The sequence below is a fragment of the Camelina sativa genome, chromosome 11, assembly GCF_030686135.1.
Source record: "Camelina sativa cultivar CO46 ecotype springtype chromosome 11, ASM3068613v1".
Lineage (NCBI taxonomy): Eukaryota > Viridiplantae > Streptophyta > Magnoliopsida > Brassicales > Brassicaceae > Camelina > Camelina sativa.
Window position 1 is genome coordinate 36,179,088 of NC_141890.1, and position 14,790 is coordinate 36,193,877.

General features: G+C 37.2%; 1 protein-coding gene, 1 long non-coding RNA gene and 1 pseudogene across 3 annotated transcripts; 2 read left to right on the forward strand and 1 right to left on the reverse strand.

Annotated features, from left to right (window-relative positions):
* Window positions 1–1,118: 1,118 nt before the first annotated feature.
* Window positions 1,119–7,114, reverse strand: LOC104725106 (DNA repair protein RAD5B). The gene is made up of 18 exons (XM_019231703.2): window positions 5,554–7,114; window positions 5,165–5,298; window positions 4,942–5,077; window positions 4,792–4,845; window positions 4,519–4,668; window positions 4,286–4,437; window positions 4,112–4,196; window positions 3,789–4,007; window positions 3,565–3,708; window positions 3,326–3,478; window positions 3,173–3,240; window positions 2,954–3,076; window positions 2,762–2,861; window positions 2,529–2,641; window positions 1,881–2,451; window positions 1,717–1,788; window positions 1,528–1,626; window positions 1,119–1,449 (listed from the first exon to the last, which is right to left on the reverse strand). Exons 1-18 carry the CDS (start codon window positions 6,835–6,837, stop codon window positions 1,327–1,329), a joined length of 3,780 nt encoding a protein of 1,259 aa, XP_019087248.2. The 5' UTR covers window positions 6,838–7,114; the 3' UTR covers window positions 1,119–1,326.
* A 1,338-nt stretch (window positions 7,115–8,452) lies between these two features.
* Window positions 8,453–9,476, forward strand: LOC104725107 (protein VACUOLELESS GAMETOPHYTES pseudogene; annotated as a pseudogene). Its single transcript, XR_015571103.1, has one exon. The product of XR_015571103.1 is annotated as a protein VACUOLELESS GAMETOPHYTES pseudogene (transcript).
* A 2,748-nt stretch (window positions 9,477–12,224) lies between these two features.
* LOC104725108 (uncharacterized) lies at window positions 12,225–13,193 on the forward strand. Its single transcript, XR_757837.3, has 2 exons — window positions 12,225–12,348; window positions 12,459–13,193. It is a non-coding gene; the product is annotated as an uncharacterized LOC104725108 (long non-coding RNA).
* The last annotated feature ends 1,597 nt before the right edge of the window (window positions 13,194–14,790 follow it).

Sequence of the window (14,790 nt, forward strand, 5' to 3'; positions counted from 1 at the left end):
ACTACTATCGATTTTTACCGGAAAAAGGTCACAAGATATATGTTGATGAACGGCATTGTACTCAAAATATAAAAAAAACACATTATCACTTATTTCAAGAGAGATTATTGATAATACCATATTTTTAAGTATTGTTACCAAATTATCATCAAAATTTTATATTTACTAAAAATTCGACAAAATCTAAAATTAATCTTTTAATTTTTAAACTAAACCTAAACTCTAAAAACTAAATCTTAAACTCTAAACACTAAATCCTACTTTTTAAAAAGCAACACTCTAAATATAATAATTAACCCCTAAGGCCCTGACCGGAAAAGAAAAATCTAAATCCTTAAAATAAATTTGTTTTAGTAGTATTTTATAAGTGCGGGATTTGAGAAATTTTTCATATTTCAAAGTATATCAAAAGTATAAACATTATAAAATAAAATAAAATGAAATAATAGATTAATGCGTAATCTATTGACTCGATGGACTGAAGAAGTTTGGGCTTGTTTCCATGTCTTTTTGATCTTTTTGCTTCTCTAAAACCTAAACAGTTAATTTCTTAGTGATATGTAAAGCAAAAGAAGAAAAAAAAAACTAAACTATATATTGTTACGTGCGAAAGAAATATACTAAGTTTTTTTCATCATAAACAATCTTTTATCTATTGGGACAGCTCTGCAAAACCAAGGTGTCATTTGATAGCAACTCGAGTAACTTTGATTCGCTTAATTTCTGCCACATCATTGATTGATTACGTATATGCACACCTAATCCGGTGTGGGTCTTCTTTTCTCCTTACACAATACGAAATATATACATAACAATTCAATTCAACTAATAAAAAGCACCAGTGGTTTAGTGGAATAATAGTACCCTGCCACGGTAGACTCTTAATTCAGGCTTTAGCTCTGATTCCTGCTTAGAAGGTAGTGGTGGAAGAAAGGAAGGCTAACCTTGGAGCCTCACTTATAGCAAGAAGTGTCACCTGTGATGATCGACTACAATCGTACGTAGCTCAAGGCTATCCCTTTTGGTTACAGGTGGTTTTGGAAGCCGATAAAATCTTAATATGATTTGATTTCCTGTATTATGATTGTTTTCGATCCCTTGTTTTTTGTGTCAAACGCTTGGTCTCAAAGTTCATAAAAATATCATTCAAACGAAAAAAAAAAAAAGAAACACTATATGATTCGACCAATCGGCAAAAGATAAATAACTTGTAACTGGCTAGTAGAGAGAAAGATAAATAACTTGTACCAATAATTTACAAGAAAGCAAAACAAAAGCCTTTCTCCTAAACGCTAAAGACTAACTAACTAACAACGAATGCGTCTCTCATCGGAACAACATTTTCAGCTCCTCAAGTCTTGCCGACCGGACTTCTTCATCTGTTAAAGCTCCGGCGATCATCCGCTGCTTCCTCGCTTGAACTTGCTGCATCCGCTCCTCCACTGTACCCTGCACACAATCATCCCAAATCTAACTTATTTAAGAGATCGTGCTTTCGAAAACAAATGCAGCTTATAGTGTTGTTACCTTGACAATGAATCTTCTGACGCAAACTGTTCGTTTCTGCCCGATTCGATGAATTCTCATGATCGCTTGCTCTTCCACCGCTGGATTCCACCATGGATCCTAAGTGATTTAAGAAAGAAAACCAAAAAGATCAATTCATCATATATATATCAAGAAGACTTCAAAACAAAGCTTGAAGAGAGATAGTACCATTAAGAAGACACTTGAAGCTGCAGTTAGATTCAGACCAACTCCTCCAGCTTTCAGAGACATAAGCAGAATCTGATACATCACAAAAGCATAATATGCTAAGCTCTCTGTTCGGTTTAGACAAGAGTTTAAGAGTTTGTTAGAAAAACTATCCAATCACTTACTGTTTTCTGTTTGGTTTCATTGAACTCTTTCAAAACCTTTTCTCTTCCCTTCTGAGCCAGCTTCCCGTCGAATCTCAGAAACTCGAATCCTCTTCTTCGCAATGGAATCTCCAAAAGATCCAAAAATGAAGTCCACTGGCTAAAGACTATGCACTTCTCGCCCGAACCAGATTTCTGGATCTTCGCTAAACATTTGAGCAGCTCTGAAACCTTCGAAGACTCCTTCCAGTTCTTTACCACATCAACACGGAATATACTATCTGTCGGGCATGAGATCAGCTCGGTTCTCTTCAGGACCGTCCTGCAGATAGGGCATAGACCACAAGACGAAGACCGCCAGCTAGAAAGGAGACATTCCCGGCACATTCTATGTGCACAAGGTGTGAGAATGGGATCATCTGCAGACTCCAAACAGATTGGACATTCTTGGCTATTGCCATCACGTAAATCTTGGATTATTTCTTCGATATATGCCCGAGAAGGAGCATTTTGGGAGACAGAGTCAGGGTTGTTATCAAGAAACCTCCTTGCTAGACAATCCAAGTCAGCGTACTGTTGTGAATCTGCTCGGCTGAAATTTATCTTCAAGTATTAGAATCCATTTCTAAGGAAATAAAAGGGTCTATTGAATGTATGTTTGATTTGTACCTCATAACTAGAAAAGGGTGGTTACAACATTGGCGTAGACGGAGGAGGAGTTCGAGAATGTTTGCATAGTTGTGAAGAACTTTTCCTTGTGCAACAAACTGGTCAAATTGGACCTGTTGCCAAACAAAGAAGCATGTTACCAAGACATCATAAATCCTTAAAATAGATTATGAATTATGATTAAGCTTATGACAGACTGTTTTGTGCTTAAAGCCTTGAACTATAACACTTACTTTGGATCTTTTGAAAAGGGCAGTATAGAAGTCCCGTTCTGCTTCAGATTGTTCACATTCAATGACTTGGACATCGGTTGGAGGAAGTTCAAGGATTAGACTGAAAGTTTGCAGAAAAAGTGGAGGAACATTAAGCATAAGACAAACAAAAGAACAGAAAAGAAAGAAGATTGAAAAGCTAAAAGTATCTACCTTCCTTCTTTGTCCCTTGTTTCCTTTGTTCTTCTCAGCATTAATGGCCTCAGAATCGCCTTGATCAGCTTCAATCCTCGTGGATCACCATTTTCATACGGCTTCTGAATCAACTTACTCCACCTATGCAAACACGCACACATACATAAATGATAGAAGTTATATCAGAAAACATTATATAGCAACGAATTACATGCTTTAGGTGATATCTCGTCATACCAAGCCCAATTGCACCATGGTTCGACATGCAGGAAGCATAGAAGACTGTAAAGATCTTCGAGTTTGTTCTGCATTGAAGAGGTATAGAGTCAGTTAGTGCCAAAAGAGTATGAGCTCATATTATCTATTCACGAATTCCTTATAGTATCTTACTTGTAAGGGAGTCCCAGTCAGACACCATCTGCAATGTGAGGACAACTCAAACGTAGCTTTAGCAGCTTGAGTTTTCCAAGATTTGATTGTATGAGCTTCATCAAGAACAATCCTGTACCAATCAATCCTGTGGAAGATACTGTTCGCCATATCCTGCATGTCATGAATCTCAGAATTTTAAGTTCAACTAAACAGAGAAAAGAAAAACTGTTAAAATTGACACAAAATACTATCCTAACCTGCTTGTAAGCCGATGTTAAGACACCATAAGTTGTCAAGACAACATCATGACTCGTTATTGCTTTCGCGTCATGTGTCCTGTCCCCTCCATAGTAAACCAATACAGACACGGTGTCAGGCTTTGAATGAGTCTCAAGCTCGTCCTGAAATAAAGTGAAACTCCATGAGAATGTTTTAAAAAACTATCGAAGGATTAAGAAGAAACAGCTATCAAGGCAACCACCTTCCATTGGCTTAACAATGCCATAGGACAAATAATAAGAGTGCCTCCTTTTGCCTTCACAGATGTTAGTGCGGTATGGCTTTCCTTCCTCTTGCGTTTATCTGCATTAACATCTGCCGCCATATCGTCTTCATTTTCTGGATTACCTCGGCCAGGCCGTGCAAGTATTAGTGCTATTGTCATCACAGTTTTTCCAAGTCCCATGGCATCTGCCAATATCTGGAGACAAAATTTTCAAACTTGAATCAAATCGACAAGTAGAGAATATTTGCCACTAGAGAGATATGTGTTAGAATAAAAGTCAGCGTGATCAAGAAACATACTCCGCCTCTTGCCATCTGTGTTGCTGTTGGAAACTGGATTGTTGCTTCACCACTGAAGATGTTCACATATATTGAAGGTGCCCTCCTGAATAAAATGCATACAAATCAATGTTATCAGACCAGAGAACATAGTATGTTTCGCTGTTCATTTTCAATATTTGAGATAGTACATACTCGTCACATATTCGATAAGCCTCCCAGCAAGGATGTAGAGTTTCAGCTGCCTTTTCAACATCAATTCCTTTTTCAGATTCTGACATCCAGTAGAGGGCTTGTTTCTGGTACGGTCTCAGGTTACACGTGAGTGGACTTGGAGCTTCCATTTCCTAAACGATGGGAAGATAAAATGATATTAAAATTAGAGTTTTTACGAGGACAAGAAAAATTTTCTGGTGCATATTTCACACCTCTAGGTTATATGAATCTACAGCGCCGACAATCCGATTCATATATGACTCAGGAGCATCTTCTTCATCTTTGTTCTGCTCCAGAGACTGTGGACAACCTTTTCTTCTTTTCGCTATGGCCAGCAATGCTGCTCTTTCGTCAAAGTCATTCTAACCAATGAAATGCATAGCTTAGTTTTCCACTTAATGAACAAAGAACTAAATTTCATACTAGCATAATTACCCTACATACATCAGAAGAGTTTCAAGGAGGGACTGATGTGGAACACATACCTCCAAATTCAGCGAACGTTTACGAGAGTTAAGTTCCTCAGGAGTAAACTCCGCCTGTTTGAAGATATAAATGAGAAACAGAAAAGTAATGGACTGGAAACATGATTCTAAGCTCACAAAGGTATTGAAACAGAGAAATGTGGTTCAGACCTTTTGATAAGGTTTGATTGTCAAGTGTTTGAAAAGCTGGAGAAGAGGATGAAGCGTTGAATCGATGTTCGGGGAAGAACCAATCCGCCAAGTGGATTTGCTAACATCAGTGAATATCGAGCTGTGAATGTAAAAACTGCAATCCAAATGCCGTATATAAGTTTCCAACAAAACTATCAGTCAAGCAAGACGATCAACTAACACAACCAAAAACAAGAATTACCTGACATATAACATAATTTCTTGCATCATTGTAAGCATCGCTGGTGCCGCTACACATCTTCCAAGCATTTTGACCTTACCAGATCTCAAAAGGCACACAGCCCAATTAGACCACTCCATCGGAAGCCTACCAATCTAAGATCGTATAGGCCAAGAAATGCAAACAATTAATAATCCCTCATCTGAAGATTCTCACGACGAACAAAATAGTAGAGTTCAATTTCAAGTGTTCTGTAAATCCAGACAAATTTTTCAGCATTTCAAAACATGAAAGATTTCAAAATCAACAAAAACTTTCAAGTATTAAAGACTTGCTAACTATCAAGTACAGTCATGGAAAAATCAAAGGAAAATATTGCAGGTAAGAAAAGATAAAAAAAAACGACTAACCTCTCCACATCTTTTAGTAGAGAAACGAACAATATTTGGGACTTTCCAGTTGAGAACAGAGGAAAATGTGAAATTCACAATCTCATTATCTTCTAATTTCCTTCCTTTGCTTGTAGAAGTAGCCGTGACAAGTGACCTCCCAACCAAATACCAATCCTTCTCCACCGGAAAATCTCCATCTTCCACTTTCACCTTTCTCGCTTCAACCGGTTCCTTCTTCACATACAGCGGTTTCTGCTCACGGCTATATTTCATGTCTTTCACCTGCGGACTCAACATCACAGTTCCCACCTTCATTTCCTCAACCGGTTCCATCTTCGCATGAGTATAACTGCTCTCTTGTTTAACTATGCTATTCAGATTCTTTGATTCCAGATCAATAACTTCAGGGGTATCCAAATTCTCTGGTTTCACAACTCGAAGGGGCGTCGGCGCCAGGATAAAGTTTTTGAAACCAACTGGAACAGATGGTTGCACCTCCATTTTCCTTCTTTTAGCTGAATCTCCAGGCGATAACAGACCATTCTCTTGCTCTAACTTCTTATTTTCCTGCAACAATCCATTAATCTCACTTGGCTCACCTTCCTGGACTCCAATCACCTCATCCTTCTTGCTGAGAACACTCGGATAAACAGAATCGTGTTTCTCCTCTAGTGTACCTAAATCAGGCTCTTCCTTAACCTTGACACTTACACAATCGTAACCAGAAACCGTTTCAGCCACAGATTTCGTTTTTGAATCAACGACCATTTCTTCTTCTTTAACAACCACCAGACTCGCAACACACAGTTCAGGTTCCACTACCTCTACCTTAACATCACAATAGCCACCCGAAGCACTCGAAACAATATCAACTACAGACTGTTCTATAGAATCACTAATCATCTCATCTACTTTATTATCACCAACTCTATTCTCAACATAAAAATCAGGTTCCTCCTCTTTCACAACACGGATCTCTAAACCCGCCGCCCTAAATGAATCAGATTCTAAAATCTCTTTATTCACACAAGCAACAGTTACCTCGTCTTTCGCCGTCGGTAAAGCAATCGCCGGCACAACACCGGAAGGATCTTCATTATTTGAGCAACCAACATCAGTCTCGCCAAGGCTTTGCTCCGAAGATAGAGCTGAGATTCGGACTCCGGTGGTTGTTCTGACGGCAAGAGAGGATCCGTCAATAAAATCGGGAGTATCAGCAACGATTTTACACTCGTCGGAACTCGAAACAGCTTGGGATTCGGTTATACGGATCTCCGCTTCGTCGTCAGTAACAATGCCCATTTGGGAAGGAGATGAAGAAGAGAGAGAGGCGAAAATGGAGGATGAGAGAGTGTGTGGGAGAGAGAGGTTCAGGGTTTTTATATATAAAGGAATGGAGACTTTTGGGGTTCTGATTTTGGCGCGAAGTGAAACGAGTGGTTTTGGTGGGTAATAAAGAATTGGCGGGGTGTTTTTTTGGAGCCAAAATTACTGCAAATCTCGCCGTTAATTTATCAAATTTACCATAAACAAAGATTACGGAGTATATATTGGATCGGGAATTCGGGATACGTAATTTATTTCTAATTATTGTGCCTCGACCGGGGAACTTATTAGAAACTTCAACAGGTTTTAAGTTCGGTTTATTGTAATAACCAAAATCAATATCGGTTCGAGAGCCATCAAATTGACTCGTCATCGACTGGTAGTATGTGCGTAGACAAGCCCTTTTTAAACAAACTAACTATAGATAACATTTTTGCTTTGTCTGACTGACTCTAACATTTGAGAAGCCGTAGGTCGACTTACAAAAAGGCTAAAAAATAAAAATAAAAAAATCATTTCATACAAATATGTGACTTACAAAAAGGGATAAACGATAACCCTGAGACTTGCTCACTTGCATTGTTGTTGGTGGGCATTCAAAAAAGAATATGATATATGTTAAATTTTGGTTTATGTTGAGCTTTCAACTAAAAATCAATTGACAATTAGTGGATTGACTCTAATTCTTTATTATATCAATGATAGTTTCTTCAAACTTTCGATGTGACTTGAATTGTATCCCAACAATCTCCCCTTCAAACTAAGGACCACATGTGGGATATTAATACGTCTTCTCGAGATGATAACTCCATCTCGAACCGATCCCACATGGACCGATAATAAACCCTTTCTTGGATCCCTCCTTATTTGGGTTAACAAGAGGCATGTTCGTATCCACTTTTCTATGTCTACCTTGAACCTTCAACTCTGATACCATGTTAAATTTGGGCTTATTTTGGGCTTATCTTGGTCTTCCAACTAAAAACCAATTGACAATTAGTGGATTGACTATAACTCTTTATATATTAATGATAGTCTCTTCAAACTTCCGATGTGAGACTTGGATTGTATCCCAACAATATATATATATATATATATATATATATATATATATATATATATCATTCGTTTCCTGGAGAATTCAATGATTTATACAAGAATATGTTATGTTTTAATACTTAAAATTATGTTTAATCTTGTTAAATGAAAGTTGCACAAGATAATAAGCATTAACTTAGAGGGATTGACCTAATTTAAACCCTATCCTCTCTACATATATATGCCCAAGTTGCTGCTACAATAGAAATCTGATGTTAGTTAGAATCTTTTATTTCTACAAGTCATCTTTGTCTTAAAATATTAAAAACTGAAGCGCGTCTAAAAATATTGGTATCTCTTAGCTTTGAATGTCAAATGTCAAATGTCTCTTATATATATGTCAAACATTATAAATTAGCAAAACAGCATGATGCAACAACTTGATTAATATTGATTATTGAATAAAACCAAACGCATAATTATTGAACTTGCAATAAAAATCACAACTTTTTGGTATATATATATATAGAGCTACACAACCTTCTCCCTCAGATCAACCAAAACCAAACACTAATCAATAAATTTTTATATGGCTTCAAGAAAACCAAAGGCCAAACCGGCTATTCGCCAGTCTGTGAGGCACCCTAGCCACAACCATCCGTTGCGTGTCTTTAAAGCCAAAGAAGAGGATGAGGCCGCATGCTCTGGCTGCGAGCTCGAGCTGATCGGGCAAGCTTTCAAGTGTATAGAGTCAGACTGCGATTACTTCTTACACAAGTCATGTTTCGACCTTCCTAGTGAGACTCATCACAAGTCTCACCAGGACCACCCTCTGACCTTGCTCCATTCCCCACCAGATGAACGATCCGTCTACACATGTGACGCGTGTGACCAATACGGATCTGGATTCACTTACCATTGCTCAAACTGCAACTACAATCTTCATGTGGGATGTACCTTCATCCCTCAGACCATAGATCGTGAAGACCATGAACATCCACTCACTCTACTGTATTGCACACCATGTAAAGGTCATGAAGACACGATCTTCACTTGCAGTGTTTGTGAAGAAACTATTTCAGAAGATCTATGGATGTATTACTGCAAGGAATGTGACTATGGAACACATGTACATTCATGTGCCACATACGAAGATCAAGAATCTGATGAAGAGGAAGAAGAAGAAGATCAAGACGAAGACGAAGGAGGAGAAGCGAGTTCTCCAGCTTCTAGGATAAAGTCGTTGATGAAGGCGCGAGACGAGATGGCAGCTATGCAGCTAGAGGCACGTATTGAGAATGATGCAAGGAATGCTGCGCTTGATCTATGGGATGACCCAAAACGCAGATATTATTGGTGATCAGGGATGAATATATTTTATGAGGATGTGTGATTGTTTCCTTCTTTGCTAAATCTGGTATCCGGAATAAAGAAACAATAGTTATACTCTTTCTATTGTTTGCCCACAAAAATATATATATATATACTCTTTCTATTTCTGTGGATTTGTTATAAACTTTTTTGTATATTTATTACGTTGCAACATGAAAAAAGAATATTATTAAGTTGGTTTTATTTATACTTGTTCATTAAACAAAATTATTAGTAGGCGGCGTTGTGGCCAAACAAGCCAACCATATGGTCGTTTATATAGTATAAGCAATCAAATTTCAGCTCAGTTGGTAATGTGTGTAAGTATTGTTTTTGATATAAAGAGTTCGAATCTCCCTAACACTGTTTTTGCATTTTTTTAATTTTCTATTAGTTTGTGGGCTAGGCTTTAGGCCTACGTAATTCATGTAGTTACTGCTTTTCTAAACATATTTAAAATATCAAATTATTATTAGAATGTAAAAATATATAAATCACAAAGTTAGTTTCGCACTGCTGTGAGTAACTGGAATCATTCTAACTCTAATCATTTCATATATCAATTTCTCCTTGATAGAAGGATATCCGTCTTTTAGAAAGTAGTGATTTTTATATAAATATTTATAAAAAATATTCACGTTTTTTTAATTATTTGTATAAATATTTATAAATATTTTTATATAAGTATCAAATACCCCTAATTGTCCCAATATATATAAATTAGCACTCGCCCGATGTACGGGTTTAAAGTTTTTAAAATAAAATTAAATTTAACAAAAAATATAAAAATAAATATGTTTAGTAAGTAAAAACTATTTATAAAAAATACATAGATACACCGAAGTGTCCAATATGATATTTGGTGTAAAACGTGTGATTCTGTGGTTGAGACTATTAATCATGTTTTCTTTGAATGCCCTCGCTCGTATGAAGTTTGGGATTTATCTTCGACTTTGGTCTCATCACAGGGTTTTCCATATGAGTCGGTGTATTCGAGTTTAGATTTTGTTTTCTGGAGGGATGCCTTTCAACAGGATGATCCTGATCAACTTCTTCAATTATCATGGATTTTATGGGCAATCTGGAATGCCATAAATTAAAAAAAGTTTTTCATGGTTTAGAGATCGAGGCGAATGATATAATTTCTCAAGCTTTGGGCGATAAGTTAACCTGGGAAGAGACACTCTCTTTTACGGCGGTTATGTCAGCTCCATCTCCGTCTTCAGATATCTAGGTTTCTTCACCTGGTTGTGAGATTGATGGTTCTTGGAAAGCAACCAATGTGCATTCAGGATTGGGTTGGTGGTGTTGCGTTGGTGAGGAGCGAACCTTGTTGTTGAGGGCCAAGTGTCTAAGACGGAGCCCCTCTCCCTACATTCGGAGTTAGAAGCGTTCTGTGGGCCATGGAGCGGATACGTGTTGCAGGGATCACTTGTTAACATTTTGAGACTGATTGTGCTAAGTTACTCACTATGGTGCAGTTCCCTGAAGATTAGCCGTCCTTCTCCAACCTGCTCGATGAGTTTAACTCGCTGGAGTCTTTCCCACTATTCTCCATCTTTTGGATCTCGCGTGCATAAAATACGAAGGCAGATTTTCTTGTCCATGCTTCACGTTCTCTTATCTCTGAAGTTTCTTTTGTAAACCCCTTCCCTCCAGCCTGGACAACTAACCGAGGTATTTCCTTTTAATTTATTGTTTGGTTGAAAAAGAAAAAAAAAAGTAAATAGATACACTTTTAGTTAAAGAAAATAGTTGTAGATGAGTTCAAAGTTATTAAAATTAAATTAAACTTAACAAAGAATATATATTTATTTTTTTCGTAAGTAAAAATAATGGTGAAAAGTAAAGAGATAAACTTTTAATTATAGAAAATAGTTGTTTTTTTGCTATAATACATTAATGTATATGAATTTACAAATCTACTATCTACATTACCACTAAAAGTGTATTTGTACACACAAATATATTTTACTGTTAAAATATACTCATTAGTCTTTACTACTAGTCTACTACCAACAAATTGTCTATATGAACACATTAAATAACCTATTATATGTCTCTTCATTTTAACATTTTTATAATTACAAAAACGCATATGTTTGTTTGGGCAAAAGTAATCGATTCGTTTAGAGTCTACAGAAACAAGAAATAATTGTTGAATAGTCATTTTTATTGATCAAAGTATCGAGCTCAAATACAAGAGTTTTAGGCACAACGAGTCAATTTAGGAACCCTAGCAATGCTTTGGAATTGAGTCGTATGGTTGTGTTTTTGGTCTCTTGTCTCGCTCTTGATTTCGTCCTGTATTGTGTTCATATTGCTTTCTTTTTATAGAGAAGTCTCTTTACCCTAATCCTCATGGGATTTTGGCTTGAGTCACCGCCTCTACATGAGATAAGGTCATTTTGAATATTCTCCTCAAGATATAGACTCGAATATTCTCTCAACGATATCGGCAGCCATATCTCGTTGTGGCCCGCATTGACTCATTGCTCACCGTTACGGCGCATATTGACCCAATGTTCATTGTTTTGGCCGGTATTGACTCAATGTTTACCGTTACGGCCGATATTGACTGAATATTCTAGAGAATGCATAATTCTCTATAATTTATAGAATATATCATAACTATAATAGAATTTATCTATTATAATTTATATAATTAAAATTATGCCCAACAGTTTACCCCCATTCTCTATTTTCTTAGTAGGAATTTAGAGAGTAGTATAGTTTAAAGGTATTATTTTAATAAGACATACTTAATAAAATTCCATATATGACCAATAGAATAACGTACCTTAGCTGACGTATACACTTCTTCATGCACTTAGTCTCGATTATGCCACATTAAGGTCCTCGTGGCCTGCTTCTTTTTTGAAATGGGCTTCAAGCTCCTGGCCCATTACCAAGTGCTGTCGACATGTAGTCCAACAAATCAATCAATTTTTTTTGTTTCTTTTCGTCTTCGGTGGTCGTCTCTTTCAAATAGGTTCCCACAACCCTAAAAACCATTATTTGCGGCTATGTCCTTTTTTCGTTCATAGATCTGCTGCACTCTTTCTTGGATGAGCTCAAGTAAGCTGAATTCGTGTATATGTACTTGGATTTCAGTAGCTACAGTCGCTACTTCTTAAATCTCTGTTGGTAATTCTTTTCTTTGATTTTTTTTTTTTTTTCTGTTGTAGGTGATGTCTTCGTTTCACCTTGCTGAGAAAAGGCTTGCTTCTGAGCATCAAATCAATGAGAGTTTGAAGCGTGATTTGAGCAATGAGAAATCAAAGACCGCTTCGGCTCACGAGACTATTGCCTACAAGAACCGTGACATGGCGACTTTGGAAGCCAAATTGGTTGAACGTGACCAGGCCATAACTGACCTAAAAGCCGACAATGAGAGATCATTAGGTGAAAAGGAAGTGCTTCAAGATGAGATTGTTTCTTGAATTGAGGTCCTAAAGTATGAGCTGGATCTCTACTTGAACGGGGCAACCATCATAGCTCGATGGGAGGCATTGCGTGAATGCCTGCTGGGAGAGCACAAGAAATGGGATCTAGGTGAAGTGGAAATGCAGTACCAGACCGTGATGCGGAGTCAGGCGCTGTTCAAGGGGATGCCTCCACCTACTTTTGGGGATTCCCTTGCTCAGATTGGAGCTCAAGAGCAGGTTGACTCCAGGCTAGATGACTCAGAACCCATTGCTCCATGACCAACCATTTTCTTCCCTCTTTATGACTTATTTAGCTTTTGTCTTCTAGTTCTATTAGAATATTTTCGTACTTAGGTTATCGTAGTGGTTTGTGTTGGACGCATATGTAATCCCTTTAGCTGCAGTATCCGCCATTGTATCAATTTGACTTGACTTTGCCAATTGTAATGTTAAGCAATGACACCGTAGTGACTAGAAGTAACATTGTTCTCAAAACCGATCCTTTGAAATGACTACGTACGAGTTCTATACTGGCTTTGCCATGGCAATGTTGCCATAACCAATCTATTAAATGGGATACGCATTGATTCCACATTGGTTTGATATTGCCGGTTTAGCGTTAGCCAATTTGGTGAATTGGCTACACACCGATTCTACAACGATAAAGCTGTTGTAACCAAGTTACTTGAATTGGCAAATGGGATACGCATTGGTTTCACATTGGCTCCAATTCGTAGGTTTAGCCTTAGTCAATTATCATATTGGCCTCACATCGGCTTTTTAAACGATAAAGTTATCGTAACTAAAGTTTCTTGAATCGGTCCCTAACCAATTTCGTGAATGGCTAAACATTGATTTGATATTGGCCTCTAAATAGACATTGTGGTTCCTAACCAATTACTTGAATTGGCTATAACTTGACTTCACATTGGTTCCAATCCATGGAATTGGATACATGGTTGACTCAGTGTTGGCCTAAGCCATCATGTGGCCATATCCACTTTTTGAATTGGCTGCATTTGGACTCTGGATTGGCTCCTAAAACGGCAATTTGGCCTGAACCAATTTCTTGAATTGGCTACACATTGACTCTACAACGACTTCAAACAGACAATGTGATCCCTAACCAATTTCGTGAATTGGCTAAACATTGACTCTATAATGGTTTCAAATAGACAATGTGATCTCTAGCCAATTTTGTGAATTGGCTAAACATTGACTCTACATTGGCTTTTAAATAAACAATGTGGCTTTAACCATTTAACATGAATTAGCTGCACACTCACCATGTAATGGTTTTAAATAGACAATGTGGCTTTAACCAATTACATGAATTGGCTACACATCAATTCTGCATTGGCTTTTGCATAACAATGTGGTACCTAATCAATTTCTTGAATTGGTTACACATTGAGTCTACATTGACTTTTAAAATTACAATGTGGTTCATAGCCAATTTCTTGAATTGGCTACATATTGAATCTACATTGGCTTTTAAATGACAATGTGGTGCCTAACCAATTTCTTGAATTGGCTACACATTGATTCCACATTGGCTTTTAAATGACAATTGGCCATAGCAATTTCAGGGGATGAATTATAATTGCTCTCACATTGGCGATTTTGTCATAGCCAAATCATTAATGCTCGTGACTAGGGATGTTAATTTGGGTATAAAACCCCCATTTAATATATGGGTACGTGTAAAAAAAATTTTACCCATATAAACCCATATATCAAAAATAATTTAATAGAATAAAATGGGTTTATCCAACTAAACCCACTTAGTAAATGGGCTTTATATTACTATACGGGTACCCATTAAGATTATTTGTTTTGTTGCATAAAACATAACGACAACGTTTTGGCTTAGGGTAAAACATCACCTTCCCCAATCCTCACGAGTCCAAGTCGAGAGAATGAGCGACACTGAAAAAATTTCCGGCAACAATCTCGATTCCGATGTGAAGATTGCTTAGTTCACTGCTTTTTTGGATCTGGATCGTCGTCATCTCTTCAATTTTCGATCTTGGTCATCTTCCTCTGTTCAATTTAGGATTCCTACAAGGCTACAAGGTTAGTATCTTATATC

Coding starts and splice junctions, on each gene's coding strand:
- LOC104725106 (XM_019231703.2), bottom strand. CDS start 6,837: ATGGGCATTGTTACTGACGACGAAGCGGAGATCCGTATAACCGAATCC. Junction 4,008..4,111: donor CACAGATGGCAAGAGGCGGA/GTATGTTTCTTG, acceptor TTTTGTCTCCAG/ATATTGGCAGATGCCATGGG. Junction 3,241..3,325: donor TGACTGGGACTCCCTTACAA/GTAAGATACTAT, acceptor TCTTCAATGCAG/AACAAACTCGAAGATCTTTA.